This window comes from Pavona decussata, unplaced genomic scaffold (assembly GCF_977016875.1).
Source record: "Pavona decussata unplaced genomic scaffold, jaPavDecu1.1 SCAFFOLD_207, whole genome shotgun sequence".
Taxonomy (NCBI): Eukaryota; Metazoa; Cnidaria; class Anthozoa; order Scleractinia; family Agariciidae; genus Pavona; species Pavona decussata.
The window spans coordinates 3,066,399-3,084,574 of NW_028145612.1; the positions used below are offsets into that span (position 1 = coordinate 3,066,399).

The following is an 18,176-nucleotide window of genomic DNA, read 5'->3' on the forward strand; positions in this document are numbered from 1 at the left end:
TAAACCCGATCGTAAATATTCCCATACAAACTCTTATATTTGCGCCGTGACCGCTATTACGCAGGATGATCACCGCTCACAGCTTGAGCTTGGGCCGCCTGTGAAAGTACCGTTCGGAAAAATGCAGGAAAAAGAAAATGTCATACTTTGATGACAACGTGTGCAGTTTTCCGAGCGTTACCATAATTTTAATACAAGTAGATTATTCTATGGGGATCTTCCTATCTTACCTGCTGGTGAAAATTGGCGGATTATTATTGACGTCCTCAAACATGATTTCAACATTCGCGAAAGATTGCAAAATCGGATTACCATTGTCAGTTGCCTTCACTTGAAATTTATACTGTATTTGAGGCGCATCCAATTCTATTTTCTTTAAGCTTGTGATTGCTCCATTTGAGGCATTAATTGAAAATGTTTCATTAACAAATGTCTCAGTGTCGTTAGGGCCTTGCACTAAGGAATACGTCAAGCGTCCATTGGAACCACTGTCTTTATCTTGCGCCGTAACGTTGATTATTAAATGTCCAATGGGGATGGTTTCTGGTACACTGGCCGAATACAAGCTTTTGGTAAAGTATGGAGCATTGTCATTGACGTCCTCCAGGTTTATGACTAATTTGGTGGTCGTTGAAAACTTCCCATCAGTTGCTTGGATACCAAGGATCACCTGGCTCATGTTCTCACGGTCCAGCCCTCCACTGACAGTTATATTCCCGGATGATTTACCAATGGAAAATTTGCCTTCGTACTCACCAGGCAGCAAAGTGTACGTTATGACGGAATTGTTACCAGAGTCTGCATCGGTGGCTTTCACTTGGAATACGAAAGTTTCATTTTCCTCGTTTTCTTTGATTGACGTGGTATTACTGAAAAGGAAAACAGTGCTAACTGCAGCAAAACCTCAGCTGAACTAATTATGTTTGTCTTTCATGGGCATGAGTGCCCTCTGTTTTGCTTGAGAGTAATTTATGAAACATTTAATGAAATTACAGTTATTTTGCCGCCCTGCAATAATTTGGATCTAAATTTCCTTCCACTATTCCATTTCGACTTCACCAATATAATTACAAGAGTTATCAATACATATTTCAATTAATTAAATAGAGGGCACTGATAAGTAACATCATTCATTTCAGAAGATGTTTATATGATACGGTGGAACTATCCCTCTGGTACGAGATTAAAACTTTATACTGGATGTGCATAACTCATATTTTACGTTATCGTATAAAACGCCACCTCAGTTGTAAATTAAGCTCTCAAATTGTAAATTGCGATTTCAGGTCCCGATTTTTAGAAAGCGGAAAAGGCTCCCATTGTTGTACACCCATCAAAAAACAATACTGAGTGAGTGAGATCGAAAACTCCTAATTTTTTATCAAATTTTCAAAGCAATGTACGGTGTTAGAAAATAACTACATCGTATTTTTGGTGGGGCTTGAAGACGCTCGCGATATCCAATATTCGGGATAGTTGTGTGACCCACGTGTGCAACAAAAAATATTAACTATGTATAGAATACTAGGCGGTCTGGACTGGTTTGGCATTAGCTGTGATTGGTTGGCCCCGTTAGCTTTTAAATTCGGTTACATACGATCGCATTTTGCGATAATAAACAACAATTACGGAATGGTTATAAAACTGAGCTTTTGTTATTTGTCTATGACAAACACCGGTGTAGATGGAAGACCAAATTAAACTGCAAAAAAGTCCTCTTTTAAGCACAAGGGATGAAAAACGTAGGCGTGTAAGGGGACTTAAAAATAGTAACTGGAGAGCTCACTTCCATTACTGCAGTAAGGAGAAACCTATCATGGACCAGGGAACATTACTTGTGTGTCTGCTCCATCATATTCAATCGTCAAAGTTGAGGTAGTGTGGAAAAACAAAAGTCGCGAGTCTAGTATCGTATCTTACCTGCTGGTAAATATTGGTGGATTATCATTAACATCAGTGATGATAATCGTGACATTAGCTGTAGCTGTTTTGTTGGTGTCCACATTGGTGGCAATAAGTTTCAAAAGATACAACTTCGTAGTCTCGTAATCCAGAGCGACATGATTCCTCAAAGAAATTTCTGCATTTGATACTGACGTGGAAAGAACAAACGTGCCATTTACGTTACCTGCAAGAAATATCATATTTTTTCAAGTGGAAATTTTACTTAAGGGACGAGGTTGGCGAGGCTATCTTCAACTTGAATGCTCACCATAAACAGCCGTTTTGTTTTGTTTATTGGAGCAGCGGTTGGGCAGGCGGAGATTATCGATGTTCCAGGTGTTGTAGCTATGGATTTGTGATCGTTTAGAGAACATATTTCAGGAGGTAGCAGTGTTGAAAGCTATTCAAATCAGTAGCACTAACATCAAGATTGCTCATACATTTAAACATTTTAACTGCATCTCTGATCAGATAAAGGAAGGGGTTTTAACTTTTTGAGTATATAGATATTATCTGATCAGATTTCTCCTTCCCTGATAATAGGCGAGTTGCGACGTTCTGAACTAGCTGTGGTCTAGCGATATTAGATTTGCTGGCACCAGACCAGACTGGGACACAATAAAATAACTTAGTAAAAATAAATGAGTTTATAACAGTGTAGAGAATCAAGTCATCAAGAGGTTTTAGGTGGCGAATTCTGCCTAACACGGCTAGCTTCCCCAAACGCGTTGTGGCTGATGTATTAACATGCTCGTTAAATAATAGACACTTGTCAAGGATAACCCGGCATGTTTTCCCCCTTGGGGTCAAGGATAACTCCGAGGAATTTTACTGCGTCCACTACAGGTAGCTGACCTTCCCAAGAACGAGAACCAAAGTTAAAACAATACACTAGAGATTGGGCATTGTCTGCAAAATTAAGAGAAATACTTGAATGAATACATTCAATGATGAGGCATATTGGTCGCGTTAGAGCTAGGTAATTACGATTCCGTCAAGTAGAATGTGCAGCCCGATATGGATGAAATATTAGCACCAGATAATATGGCTTCAAGGGCGTTTGAGCTTGACGAATGGCGAGTAACCTGAACAGCTGACGGAGGTCACAACTTTATGAATTTTAGAAACTTATGAAACCTTGACCGAATCATCAAAATTTATATCGATGGAGTTCCGGTTGTTGACTAGTTCCTTCCGCTGAGTGCATCCAATATCTGGCGTTGGTAGCCTAAAGATGCTGATTTGTACGCGCTTAATATTTCTGCGTTTAACTTCGTAGTTTTCGGGAAAATTGGCGTCAAGACAGTGCAGCGATGCTGCTTTTCCTCATGGAATCATTTGACAGCCTCCTTTCGCGTGACTGGAGGCCAGAAGGACGAACTACGTCTGACAAAAACTTGCCAAGCTTATTTTTGCCAAGTGGTAAACGCATTGTCCGCCATCTTCATCTCAAGTTAAAAGCGGGACACAAACGCAGGATGTTAGTTATTGGTCCTATGACTGCCTTAGTCGTGTAACAAAAGCATAAATTTACTGGTCTAGAGTATATTGGATACTACAAGCTTGAACTGACCGAAGCAGCAGTGCAAAACAAGATGCGCATAGAACTGTACACATGTCGCTGAGAGATGACCTCAAGAGCATACTCATTAAAGTGGGGAAGAAAGGCCACATACACACACACTGGGTGGGCAGTGCATGACCTGTTAAGAAACGCATTGGCAAACTACCGAACAAGTACGTGAAAAAACCAAAGCTTCGCCTCCCAACCATTGATAGTGTGACATCTAGACTTAGCAAAGTGCAAGTGTTTACAGTCCTGCATGCTAAATAGGGGTTCCTGCAAGTGAAACTTGTTGAGAATCACACCCCATTCGGAACATACAATTGGCTCAGGACGCGTTTCGGTGTATGCATTGCACCAGAAGAATTGTAGAGACATGTATATGAAATCATTGATAGTCTGGAGGGAGTTACTGTAATAGCCAATAATCTGTTGGTAACTGGAGCCAGAGACACCCATGGAGAAGTCCTGGCATACCATGATAGAAATCTAATTGCCTTATTAGAGAAATTCAGGGAATAAACTTGAAACTAAACAAGGAAAAGTTTGTCTTCAAACAATAGAAGCTGAAGTACTGTGGTGAGTTCTGGGGTATTTTGCCAGATCTGGCCAAAGTTGAAGCCATCACTCAAATGCAGAGACCACGTAGTAAAACTGAAGTAAGAAGATTGCTTGGATCATGGAATGATCAACTATCTGTTCTGAGCAATTTTCTATCTCTGCTCTCATATGTATTTGAACTTCTCAAAAACCAAACTGGGCCAAAGAGCAAAGTCAATTAATTTGGTCGCAAGTTTACAAAGACGCTATCAAGAAGTTGCCAAATTGTCAACTTTTTTCCCTCACCAATTGTTACAATTGAGACTTGCGACTGATAGGAGTGACTATTCAGAATTGGAACAGCTCTAGTTCAAAGCGAAAGAAAAGCGGTATTTGGTGGTCGCACGATGACCGAAACTGAGAGAGGATACTCTCAGATTGAGAAAGAATGCCTTGCACTGCCGTTGGTGGTACAAGACAAGACTTGACCGCTATCTCCATGGACTAGACAAAATTACAGTCGTGACAGATCACAAACGTCTCGAAACGATCCTAGCCAAAGTTTGAACTGCGTACCCAAGAGGTTACAGCATATGATGCTACGACTGTAAAAGTACCACCTGAATGTTGGGTACAAAAACGGAACTCAGATGTACATTAGTGATCATCTGTCCAGATCTGCCCTGCCAAACAGACGAATGGAAAAGAAGGAGAGAGATAATTATGAAGTATTTACAGTTCATGCCGAAGAACAAATCATGAAAGAAATTGAAGACATAGATCACATTTATTTCACAACTTGGCAGATGCAATTCTTCGGAAAGTGGCGAAAGCAAATGCACAGGATGGAAATCTCCTGACTCTAGCAGACATTATAGCTAATGGCTGACTTGAGGGAAAGACGCAAGCACCGCCCAATGTCCGAGATAGTTGGCTGTATAGAGATGAAGTAGCGGTTCGGCAAGGAGTAATCCACAGAAAAATCAGAGTGTTTATTCCAGCGGGTATGCGCCCACTGGTGTAACAGAAGATGCACCGTTCCCACCTTGGAACAGGGGGATGCATGAGGCACACAAGGGATACTATGTACAGGACATCGATTCACCATGACGTCAGATATCTCTGTGACAACTGTTCCATTAGTCAAGAAGCTGAGCCAGAGCAACCCAAACCATGCAAAGCGAGCCCATTCCAGAAAAAAGATGGAAGATAGTCTGTTCAATGTGAAGAAAAGCATCTACTTCATTGTTTTAAATAATCTGACAAAGTACTGGGACTGAGCAACTGACAAATACTAATGCTGAGTCCTCGCTCTTACAGGCATGGAGTCCCTGGAGTGGTTATATCAGATGATGGACCCCACTATGCCTGCAAGGATTTCAAACAGTTCTCAGATAGCTGGAATTTTAATCACTATATGTGCTCACCGCACCACCCGAAAAGGAAATGGTACTGCGCAAGCTGTAGTCAAGCAATTTTGGAACACCGGAATACTCCTGATGAGCTGGCATCGCCAAATGAGAAGCTGAATTCCAGTGCAACAAGAACAGCCAACCTAGTTAAATCAAAGGTGCTTCAACCAAAAGTGATGCCAACCTCAAGCATCATTATCAGAGCTTCACTCAATAAGAAGTAGCAAAACAAGAGGTACTATGATAAGAAAGCCAAAGCCGCTGCCCTCTCTTGTTGTATGGGATAGTATTCGGCGCAAGATCAGACCTTAGTAGTCTCTTCTGTGGACAAAAGGAAGTGTGGTCAGGAAAGAACCTGACAGCTCCTACATAAAAATGACAGAAGGCCGTGAGTATAGACGTAATCGATGCCACATCAGAAAACCAAGGGAACTGACAACGCCTAAAGTCATTGTTCCAGCCTCTACATTAGAAATCCCTGTGGACCCAGTCACCCGGTCAGATCCAACCTTGCCAAAAGCTCTACAGCCAACGTCCTCGGCAGTCCCTGAAACGGGAATAACCACTCAAATTATACGTTCACAGCGTTCACAATTTCACAAGTTCGCAGAGATCCCGCTGAAGCATTGCCGATTCAACAATGTGTTAGAAGATCCCAAAGACTAGCCAGGCTAAACCCAAAGTATAAAGACTTTGTTTTGTGGAAGTAGCCTTAGAGACATTTAGTTTATTTCAATAAACAAAGTGCTAAATAGTATATTTTAATGACTTTAATATCTGTATCTGTATCGTTTATACTGTTTGTCAGTCTGTCAGAGGAGGCAATGTAATGTTCAAGAACGTTCTAGAACGTGCTGTATCATGCTTGGTCATCCTTGACCAGTTTACAAATGGAATATCTTTTCATCGTCCGAAACGTTCTTATAACAAGTCCAGTTGTTGTTTTGTGCTAGTTGCAATACTAGTAATGGTGTATGCTGTAGAGTACCCATCACTACACTCTGGAAAATATCTGCTCACGATAGAACCATTGAACAAGTCCGTTGTGACTGGCAAGCTAACCTAATCATACGATAGGGCTTTGTTGAACGGCATCTTTATGATGGTTTTCTTAACGTTTTTTTCTGAGAGACTCAATCAAAGGTGAACCTGGGAATACAGTACTCACAGTCCTCACCAAAAGGTTTAGAGGGAACGGATCCTAATGTGGCAGGTCAAAGTGTGACGCTAATCGGCTCATCCTGCCTTGCGGCCTTTTCACCGACAGATGTAAAGAATTCATCGAATTCATCGGTCACTTCTGTACAGTCACGTTAGTAAGACAGAGTGGAACAAATACCTGGGTTTCAGCTGCGGCGGACAGCCTTTCATATGGATGTTTTGTTTTCTTTATAAGAGTGATTTCATAACTAACAAACTCAATCTCTGTCTGTTTGATGTTAGACTTGACCTCGCCGCCAAAGACCCTATATGCGTCCCAATCGTGGGTATACGGGTTTGTGCAGAACACGGTACTATTGCGACAGGAGCACTAAAATTGGAAAACCTCATTCAAAACATTCCATAAAGTAAAAAGTAAACGGTTTCTGTGCAAATTATTAAAAGCACCATCTATCATTCCATGTAGCCCCCTTGGGGGAGCAGGGATGGCGCAGTGGTGAGAGCACTTGCCTCATAGTGGTCCCTTAAACGTTTGAGGCACGGATCATCAAACAACCAAGTATGTTGCATCTAACACCTGATTGCAATAGTGGCCTCAATTAGTATTCCCCTAGGCCTGTTTGTGAGCGGTAACTGAGGTTAATAATTTCAATTTTGCTAGTGACACTTAACTGAAATGACGCTTTCTGTTTTTGATACGTTGAACTTTCAACAAGACACGCTTCGCGTGGTTAGGCGATCTCTTCAGTTTCTGCAGTTTGCAAGCAATTTCCACTAGAAGTTTCGTCTAAACGCGCCACAACAATGTAAGTGTGCTGTATTTTCGATCGGTTTTATCGGTTTGTTTACCTTGTAGTTTGTACATTTTGTAAGTTGACTTTGTTTGTATGTTTCAGTTTAAACCTTCTTTGCCTCGTCACTAACACTGTTAAGCTGCAATGTTCAGCCCTCCCGGGCAGCCGACAAAATGAAAAGAGTTTAAAATAAATTGCGTGAATCAGAAGTGTTCGTCTCCGGCGGTTACAAAGTATATATGAATTCCTCTCGTTAGACCCTATCATCCTTTGCCACATTTATGAAGGAAAACTGCTTTACTGTATAAGATACAGTGAATACTTGGGACAAATTAATTACTTAGGTTATTTAAGAGTACCTACTTAGGGATAACTTTCTCTATCTATTTACCAACCTTCTCCAATCACGAAAGAAACGTTGGCAGGGAGGCGATGCTTGTCTAAGGCACTGAATGTCAGTTGGAGGGAAATATTTCTGTCCTCTGGGGAGGTTAATTCCTCGTTCCCAAACTGAGGACTTGTATCTACAAAAAAAAAAAAAGAAACACACTTTAAATTGCCAAATTGTGTGTGAAGGAGCATGACAAAAGTCAACGTTGCAGTGTAAAACTAAATTACCAAAATGAACATTATTCCAACTTTAATTTATGGCCATCATTAATCACTACCTTTCACTATGAAAGGTAGGGATGAAATGAGAAAATAAAAAATTGTGGATTCACTAAGCAGACCTGTGGTTATCATGAAAACAAGTTTAGAAGGTCAAATACCGCAATAATCGCATTGTGTCTCTCGAGACCAAATCGTTTATGTTATACTGAGAGAAAATGTTACGGAATTTGAAACATCATAGCAAGCATTGACATATTTTTCAGTTAGATGATGTAATGTAACTGGCCATGTAAAAGACCATTGTCCTCTCTTTAATGTTGATTGAACTCCCCGAAGGCATCAGGAAGAATTGACATTTACCAAAAACATCAACTTCAGCAGTCCCTGAGAACACCTTGATGCCGTCATATTCCGCCAAACAGACATATCTACCAGTGTCGGTCTCTTGAACGTTGGAAAGGGAAAGATCTTGGGAAGACCTGATTACCTGTTATCAAGAAAAATGCACAAACATTTGGTGACAGTACTTTGGATATTGTTACATTTACAAATTCAGAGAGCTTCTTCTAGATTGGATCATTTTCAAGATGAAACGACTGAAGAAGACGTTGAGAAACGTTGAAATATTCGTTCCGAGAAACTATTTGCTCTGAGTCAGTGAAACTCTTTATCATCCAATTTAAATTGATCAAGTATGTTGTCCTATTTAACTAGAAACCATGGGTATTATTGACCACTTGTGTCCAAACTGGATAGTTGTGAGTATGGGATTTTAATTTACAAATTATACTTTAAACGAGATGTGTGACGAATGGAAGTTTGGGGCCGAGTAGAAAAAGGTAAATGATTTTGCTGTTTCTTTCAACTTAATTCAGAAAATTTTTAGACAACCTCTTAGGATTTATACGACGCAACTAAAACCAAATAAAATTTTGTTAGCTTTTATTAAATAAATACCAAACGCAATTGAGCCATTGACTATGCTCCTTGAATTCTTGAATTCACAAAAGAGATATTTCAACTCCAGAAGAAGATACATAAAAATTTGAAGTTACGATGGGTTATTCTGAACCACGACCTTTTCGAAAACGTTTGGGTAGCAGGGATGGCCCTCTCCTCCCACCAACGTGGCCCGCCCCGGTTCGATCCGACCCGGCGTCATATGTGGGTTGAGGTTGTTGTTGGTTCTCGTCCTGGCTCCGAGAGGTTTTTCTCCGGGTATTCCGGTTTTCCCCCCTCCTCAAAAACCAACATTTCTAAATTCGAATTCGAATTCGATCTGGAATCTAAGAGCCACAGGTTTGTCAGCCGTAACAGACTGTTTAGTGTCACCCTTGTTAAACAAAGTTGATTTGTTTTTATTTATTTACTTATTTATTTATTTATTTATTTATTTTATTTATTTAATCAATTAATTAATTAATATTTATTTATTTAGTTATTTATTTATTTACTTAGTCAGTCGGTCAGTCAGTCAGTCAGTCAGTTACTTACTTACTTACTTACTTACTTACTTACTTACTTACTTACTTACTTACTCACTTACTTACTTACTTACTTACTTACTTACTTACTTACTTACTTACTTACTTGCTGTTTTAATCACTTTTTAACGTTAATATAACCCAACCAATTTTGCAAACGAAAAATTGCCCTCGAACAAAAAGTCCCTTTTCTCAAAAATGACATCCAAACTAAACTCCTAAGATATCTTGAGTAAGATTATAAGCAAAGGAAATATATTTGGAATTCTACAGTGTCTTCCAGAAGGTAAATGATATGGAGTGTCTGTAAAAACCTCAGATGTCTAAATGAAAAGCTGTACCACGTGACAGTGCATCCCTACAATGGTTTCCAACTATCTCAAGCCTATGAATACAAATACACACTGAGACAGTTAATGCCGGCTGTCTCTAACAGAAACTTGTTACTTCGCTCTCCGTTCAGCTATTCACTACTGGTTATTTCGAATTCGCGCTCTATCGAACACGTTTTTAACAAGAATCTATTCTTTTAAAATTTCTAAATAGCACAGAGGCAAAGTTACCTTTTCGTCCTTTAACCATTTATACCTCACAGGACCCTCGGCAACTGCATCGCACGTCCATGAAACACTCAGTCCCAGATCATCGCCAAGACTCATGGAAGGTGGGGGATGGCGTATGACACGCGGTCCATTATCAAAGTGTGTGACGTTGTTGGTCACTGTTTTGTAGTACTTTGTTTCCTCTAATTAAGGGTAAAAAAATATGCAGTTAAGTAGTTGAAACAGTGGCCGGTCTGATAAGTTTGTATGTGTTATATGTTTTTTATATGTTTTATGTGTTGTCATATTTCAGACATCAAAAATACTCCGGTCAATAAACGGTACTTAACACCGAGTAGCAGATTAAGCGGCTGGTTACGTTTTACATTCTCATGTGCACAAAACTAGTCACCATTTCCACTGACACGTCGCCTTCTTTACCTAAGCTGGAAAAATAATTTATTTTACAAAGGCATTTTTTTACCAAGGAAAACTTCTGGAGTGAACCAAATGGAAGTTTTTTGTTTAGTGACAAGTTTTTGCATTACATGCTCTGATTTTCCATGTGCACGACAAACAGAAACTTTTCCTTTCCTGGGAAACGGCGGTTGTTCGTCAAGAAAAACTTGTCACGTAAAACGTCAGTGACAAAACTTGCTGGCGAGATTAGACACCAAGCGTTATGCCAGAAAAGGTTGCTGAAAATTTATCCTGAACAAGGAACTTGTCAAGGAAAACGTGGCCGTAACCATTTGCTTATGTGTAAACGTTGGTGTTGCAGTCACCAAGGAAAACATGTCAATACTTTGTCAATTATAACCCATCAATGGAAAACGGTTTATCCTTTACAGCTGAACAAGAAAAAACTAAAAAAAACAACTTAAAAAAGCTTACTCGTATGCATAAAGACTCTTTTGAAATTACCGAGAAAACACTTCTTCAACTTTTGCACACACATACAGGTAAAAAAAAATTTTGGGAAAAAATGTTAACATGAAATGCTGCTGTGGAGCCAGTCCTAAATTATTACTATTATTATTATTATTATTATTATTATTATTATTATTATTATTATTATTATTATTATTATTATTATTATTATTATTATCACGCAAGCACATTAACTGCTAAATTACCAGCATCTCGTAAGCACATTAAATAAGCGTTGTGAATTTTTTTTTCCGAGGACTTTAAACACTTTATTTCATCTAAACAAACCTATACATGTATTTTTTAAATATAATTGTTATTTGTCCCCACACTGCTTACAATATTACTATTCACGCTATACACTACACATAATACGGAAACAAACTAAGACACTTAAAACTAATAGCTCACACTACAGCCTCTTACGCTATTAGCACTAGTAAAATTAATATAATATCATAAAAAAAAGCTTATAATATCGTGGATATGTGAATACTTTCTTTGAAAGTCTTATAGAAATTAAACTTTTAACTAACATTTAAACTGTCGATATACTTTATTCCATTTCATGTTATGGCTATCTACTTTATTCTTTGATTTCATAACTTGAAATTCCAATTCGTAAATGTATACGAGCGTTTTTAGAAAAAAAATGAAAGGATGGACGGGTGTTATTTCTGCGGCATTCGTAGATGTGTTTTTTCGATAAGAATAAGAGATGATTTAATAACAGAAAGTCTTCTCTCCTATTCCAAACTCCAAAAAGTTTATCAATTTCACTAAGTTCTTCCAACTCTATATTAACATTTCTACACCAACTGATAAAGTCCAGCCAAAACATATTAGTAAATGGACAACTTATAAGTAAATGCTCGAGGGACTCGCTCTCCAAACCACAAAAAGTGCCCAATGGTGAGGCAATCAAAACCAATTTTATATAAGAATGAAATTTAGCGAACCAGCCAACCACCCAATGCTATGAAACAGATGATATGAATACACCGTATTTACAAATGGGGGACAAGCGGAAAAAAAAACTGGTAACCAGTCATCAAAACGAGGCGTTTTAGGATAAACAAGAAATCGTAATTTTCATAAGCACGAATTTGTAGTAAACTTACAAGGAGTTTAGCAGGATTTCTTGTATTATAGCTCAGTAAAGATTTATTTTATAAGAGTCGGGATGTCTTCATGATCAGGTTCTAATATTTATTGTTGTGTACCTCTTTGCAACCAAAAAGGAAACATAGACCGTCAGGCAAACAGAGTAGGATTTTTTGGTTTCCTGTGGATTCAAGCCTTCGAGCTCAATGGCTTCATAAAATTCAAAGAGATGTTGGACCAAACTTCAAACTAACAACAGTAACAAAGGTATGTTCCCTACATTTTTCCAAAAGTGAAATCACAAAAGGTCTTGGAGGGAAGAAAATGGATCTGGCAAAGGGTGCAATTCCTTCAAAGTTTGCGTGGCGTACCTCTCCGCGAAAGCAACCACCACCATCCGCAAGAATATTTCCAGTACTCAAAAAAAGAAAGCAGCTGGAAGGAGCACTGAAAGAGACTGTTGGAAAAGACTCAAGTGTTTCGGTGGCTTCATATTCTAATACACCAGAGGGTAGATTAACCTCTGAAGCGGACGACACCGCTCAGTTCTGTTGAAGTCGAATTGCTGAATCAAAAGATTCATGTGATTCATTAAAAGTCCAGCTATCACACGCTCAAAATAAAATTGATCATTTAAATGAAGAGTTATCAATTTTGAAGAAACGTTTAGAGACAACTGAGGTGGAGTTAGCAAACGCTAAGACAGAAATTAAGTGCATTGAGAGGAGAAAGCTAACTTAAAATCGCGCACGTTTTGCATAGATAATTTTGCAGATGATGACTAGATTTCATTTAGCACTGGCTTCCCAAACTTGAAAACATTCCAGGCAACGCTGTCATATCTTAATCCCGGGGTAAACGGTGACAATATTTGTTACTGGCGTTCAGTCGAGAAAAAAGTGGACGGAAATCATTACGACGGAAACAATCAAAAAAGAAATGTAAACAAACGTGGTCTAAAGAGAACTCTTAAGCCGGAATTTCTTTTGGTTGTGTCGTTTGCGGCAAGGATTCCATGGGAAAAATTTAGCATTTTTATTTGGCATACCTCAGCCAACAGTCTTATGTTTATGTTTATGTTTCTTCGATTTGGCAGCGTAAAGATTTGACCGAAACGGGAGGAAGTCGACAAAACTATGCCTGAAGATTTAAAGTCAAAATATCCTAAGACACGCGTCATCCTTCATTGTACAGAATCAAATGCCAAATGCCAAGCAGCCTGCTTCTTAATGGTAGATTATTTAGTTCATACAAGAATCACACGACACTCAAAGGTCTCATTGGGATTGCCCCTTCAGGAGCAACAACATTCACAAGTCGGCTTTTTACAGGGAGTATTTCGGACAGAGAGATTGTCGAAAGGAGTGGAATCCTAGATTTACCCTTCAACAAAGGTGAGGATGTAATGGCCTGCAAAGGTTTCAGGATCAAAGATCTACTTCCACTAGGGTCTCATTAAATATACCTCCATTTCTTGGACGAGCTCAGCAAATGCCCCCAGAAGATGGGATCAAAAAACGAGTTGTTGCTTTATTTCCTGTGGTCAATCAAATGTGGGCCACTTGTGCCTTCCTATGTAACATTCAGGACCCCATTTTATCGGAATAACCATGTAGCAACTTTAATTCTACTCGCAGGCTGTGAATTAAAGACCCTCAATGATCGAAAAACCAGAATTACCATTATTCAGTACACTGGGGGTTTCTGATCACTTTTGCAAAGTGAATTATTTCTATTTTCATTGGCATGATTTTAAACTTGCCGAGTTTGTAAAGAAGCACATTGTCCATTGAAAAAGTATCTGTATTATTTACTCAGCATACTTTGTCATTAACAATAAATTGTGGGTCCTAAGAGTAGAAAATCTTCCTACAATCACAGAAATGTGACTACCTAGGGCTAAACTTCAGTTGTATCTTCCTTTGCTATGGTTTTGTTACCATATCAAGATAGAAAGATAAATCGTCTCCTCCGTTTTTCTCTGGCCTTTCTGCTCAAATAGTAGCCCACAAAAACTAGTTAAACCTGTTTTTAGTCTGACCTGAATCAAATTCACGGTGTATACTCTGCAGAAAGAGGGAGAGTAAACAGTCCTAAAGAAGGGAACAACAATGAAAAATTACTGACTACTTTATAACCCTTCAGTTATGGCAAAATTAATGAAATTTTCATAATAGTAACGAAGGAACTTCCCTTCCATCTCCTACCAGTACTGGGAATCAAAAGGGATTCTTTTTAATGACATACCCTTTTTGCTATATACGACGAAGTCACACCAATCAGCACCGGTTACGCCCATTTTACCTTGGACTTGTGCATAATATGGATGGGTTGCTTTCAATTTACACTTACCATCAATTTTCTCCCAATAAAAAATTTAATGTCTGAGCGAGCATCCAAATGGGGTTACGAGAAACTTTGTCTCAGGACATTTAACTTCTACCAGGACAAATGGCTTGGTGCAACCAGGATCAAACACTTTCCTGTCAGGTGAGCAGGCCAAAACTGGTTCTTTTTTATACACAACAAGACCAATTTTAAAGAACTCAACTGGCGTTGATCTATCGTTCATATATTTCATATATGCATGGACTGCTTCAGGTTCATATTTAATCCCGAGTCTTGTATGCCTTGATGTAAAAGGTTTTGGATGGATGAGAGACTTGGCAAAGTTTTCATGATTTCCTTGTCTGTGTAAAATAAATATAAAAATTAGACGCAGTAAATCTGTATTGGCCTTCGGACATCCACAACTCGCTATTTGCTTGATCTCTAGTGGCTTCCTCCAATCTATTTATCTCATCTTCGTCCACGTACAGTCTCTTAACAAACTCCTTTTCCTCATTAGACATGTCACCTCCCTCGCCGTCGCCTTGGTTTCGTAAAGGAAACCAAGGAAAACATTCTATTTGTTGGTTGCCTGTGCTACTTCTGGGAACTGAATCAATGTTAACAGGAACATCGTAGTTTGACTCGGTGATTGACGGCTGATAGCTTGAAAAGGAGACCACAGGACTTCTGCCAAACTTAGTGTCAACTGAAAATCAACAGGATTACTTGTGATTTTTGCTAATCCTAGGTTTGGATTAATGCTCCATTCATCTTCAAGAAAGGTTTTCCCCTTCTTCCAGCTTGTCGATACTGAATGGTGACTATTTCCTAAAAGCTTTCCGCTATTTGCAATAAATCTGTTTACCTCGGCTTTGGTAAAAAGCGGCATCTTTCCCGAGCGATTCCTCCAGCCACGATCAGGAAAACTCACAGTTTGTTCGAACGAAACAACAGAACTCGAAGCGATTGCAGAACTTGTTGTAATGTTTTCGCCGGCTGCAGCGGCACATTGCTTAGCAAGTTTTCGTTTCGTATAGAGTAAATTTGGATCCGAATCAACAATAAAACGATCCTTTTCTTGACTGACGTATTCTTCAACTCTAGGGAATTCAGAAACACGAAAGAATAGACTTAGCTTATGCTAAGAACTAGCCCAAAAAATTCTAGCCACAACACGTGAAACTGATCACCGCACTGAATATTAAATGCAAACTTACCGCTTTACAAGTTGAGCCTTTGGCTGGATCATTTTTGCACTTAAGCCAAAAACGTAATTTTTTCGTTTTTCAGCTGTGATGGGTTTCTCCCTCCTAAAGAGTAACCCGGAAAATCGTCCTCAAAAACGTCAAGATATATAACTTCAATTCTTCTTTCGATGATCTGTAATTCTTATCCTAAAACGCCTCGATTACATAATTTATTTCACCGCGCACTCGCCCCAGGTCGGCGCGCCATTTGTGAATACCGTGTATGTGTCTCAGGACTTCGAATCTCGCGAGAATTTCATCGTGTGCATATCATCTATTTCATAGCATTGGGTGGCTGGCTGGTTCGCTAAATTTCTAAGTGTACACAATGCTTATTCTTAAAATGTGCTTGCGAGATGCAAGTAATTCGCTAATATGACGAGTGTTCCGTGTACTCGCAAGATGCGAAATTCTGAGACTTTTAACCCCAAGCCTGTGGCCTGTTCACCACATGAGTCACCCATAGCTCAGTGTTAAGAGCATCCAGACTAATAACTGGAAGGACGTCCCATACTAAACTAAACTCTGTAATTTTCCGTGGTACATTTTCTCGAATAACTCGATTATGAGATATCACACAACCCTGTGGCTTTCACACATTGTTTATGTATCAATTTCTTGACTTTATCTATTGAATGGTTTTATTTATTTATTTTTTTACTTGCGTGACGATGTGTGAGGTGAAAACCACCAATAAAACCTGGAACATTTTTTTAAAAAACCTAACTCTTTGTATATTAATAGAGAAGGGACAGCAAAATGCACACTGTTTCTTCCGAAACAGTCCACTGAAGTTATTCTTAGACCCTACGAAAGTTTTATTCCTTTTTTCCACTGCGATTTCTATAAGAAGTATCTTTGCCTCAGATTGCGCGCATTAAATGGCATGGAGTTTCAAATTTGCACTGAACACTTTAACTAAACTCTCAAACCTCCACTTTCCATAGCTAATAATTTGGGCTATTTTATTCTACAGCTTTATTTAATTATAAAACCGATTTTTGTGAATGGCTTTTTAATCTTAGGGTCAAGAGGACCTATGAAACTACGGAAAGGTTCCGCTTACAAATTCGCCATACACAAGGTATGCTTGTATTTTCAAGTTATCGAGAGGGGTAGTCTGTGATTTTTACATCGCATCTATACAAAAGAAGATGCACAGTGTCATAAAAGCCCAAGGATTTTTTTGTTTTGAATTCTAAAGCCAAATGAGACAGTAGTGCCTTCTAATCACCAAGTAAAATATTTTCATTCTCATACCTATGAGTGCCACACTAAATGTGCTTCCGTTGACTACTTCTAATGAACCAGAGCCAGTGCTTCTAATCATCAAATATAAGGTTTGCCAAGGCTCCAGGTAAACAGTAGCAGATAAGCTGAGGACAGCCGACGACCCGCTTGCAACTTCGTTTGTAGCCTGTAAGCCTTTTCCAGTTGTTGCGTCTCCATTCACTGACGTCAAAAGTTCGACTATTCTGAAAACGGATCACCAATAAACAATGATTAGGTAGAATTGACTTTTCTAGTTAACAGTAAACAACTACACCCCTGCATCAATGTAGTCATCACGAAGCTTATTTGTATTTACACCCTTCTCCAGATATATTGAAAAGATCTGACGGAAGGGGTGGTTTTGATGTGATAAATCGGACAGCGCTTTCCACAAGACGGCAATCATCATCATCATTAGTAGAAGTAGTAGTAGTAGTAGTAGTAGTAGTAGTAGTAGTAGTAGTAGTAGTAGTAGTAGTAGTAGTAGTAGTAGTAGTAGTAGTAGTATTGCTATATATCAGTATAGCTTAGAAGAAATGAATGATGTTGCGAAAACTCCGAGAAGAACAACACTTTTGATACTAAACTACTATGTTTTAATTGCATTCTAAAAGTGTCAGAATAACAAGTAGTAGAACAAAAACAACAACAAAAGAAGCAAAAGTAAACAAAGAAAAAGCAGCATACACTGTAACACTACCACAGAATTGCACAATAATAATGTGAATGTTATAGTAACACACTGTTTCGTCCAATAGATCTTTTGTGCATACCCCAATATTACGGAAAGCTATAAAAAATATTTTCATAGCTGAACGGTTTATTTAGCACCATTGGTAAGAAATTAAGTATACCCATCAGTGCGAGAAATTTTGGGTTGGTTATGAGGTCACTTCCGTCCGACCGTGAGCCAATGTGAAATGAGACACTCAAACCCTGTGCTGCAACCTGCTTTTTTTCGGCGGGAAGTTGCATCGCCAACGGCGTTTTAGAAAAATAATAATAATAATAATTTTGACAGAATACAAGTCAATTTTTGTGACTAACAGCGGGGGAAAGAGCAAGACGACTAGCCGCGGGAGAAACAAATCGACTGGCACATCTTCACAATCTTGAAGTGAAATCAATTTACTCCAATCCGGCGCGACGGAACGTTGGATTTTTCCTCTTGAAATGAAACGTTTCGCTCACTTAAAGTTGTAAAACAAACGAAAAATACAGCAATGGAATAAAAGGACT

At 38.9% G+C, this 18,176-nt stretch overlaps 1 protein-coding gene across 6 annotated transcripts in view; it reads right to left on the minus strand.

Annotated features, from left to right (window-relative positions):
* Positions 1-18,176, minus strand: part of LOC146460922 (uncharacterized) — a 94,334-nt gene that overhangs the window by 21,269 nt on the left and 54,889 nt on the right. For 5 of the 6 annotated variants that reach the window (XM_085087689.1, XM_085087688.1, XM_085087690.1 and 2 more), the window contains exons 5-10: positions 16,926-17,140; positions 10,075-10,256; positions 8,388-8,514; positions 7,811-7,939; positions 1,921-2,128; positions 231-869 (exon numbers count right to left, since the gene is read on the minus strand). In XM_085087689.1, coding sequence (XP_084943815.1) covers positions 231-869; positions 1,921-2,128; positions 7,811-7,939; positions 8,388-8,514; positions 10,075-10,256; positions 16,926-17,140 — 1,500 coding nt within the window. The remainder of the gene's footprint in view (positions 1-230; positions 870-1,920; positions 2,129-7,810; positions 7,940-8,387; positions 8,515-10,074; positions 10,257-16,925; positions 17,141-18,176) is intronic. The other variant, XM_085087692.1, reaches the window with a different exon arrangement.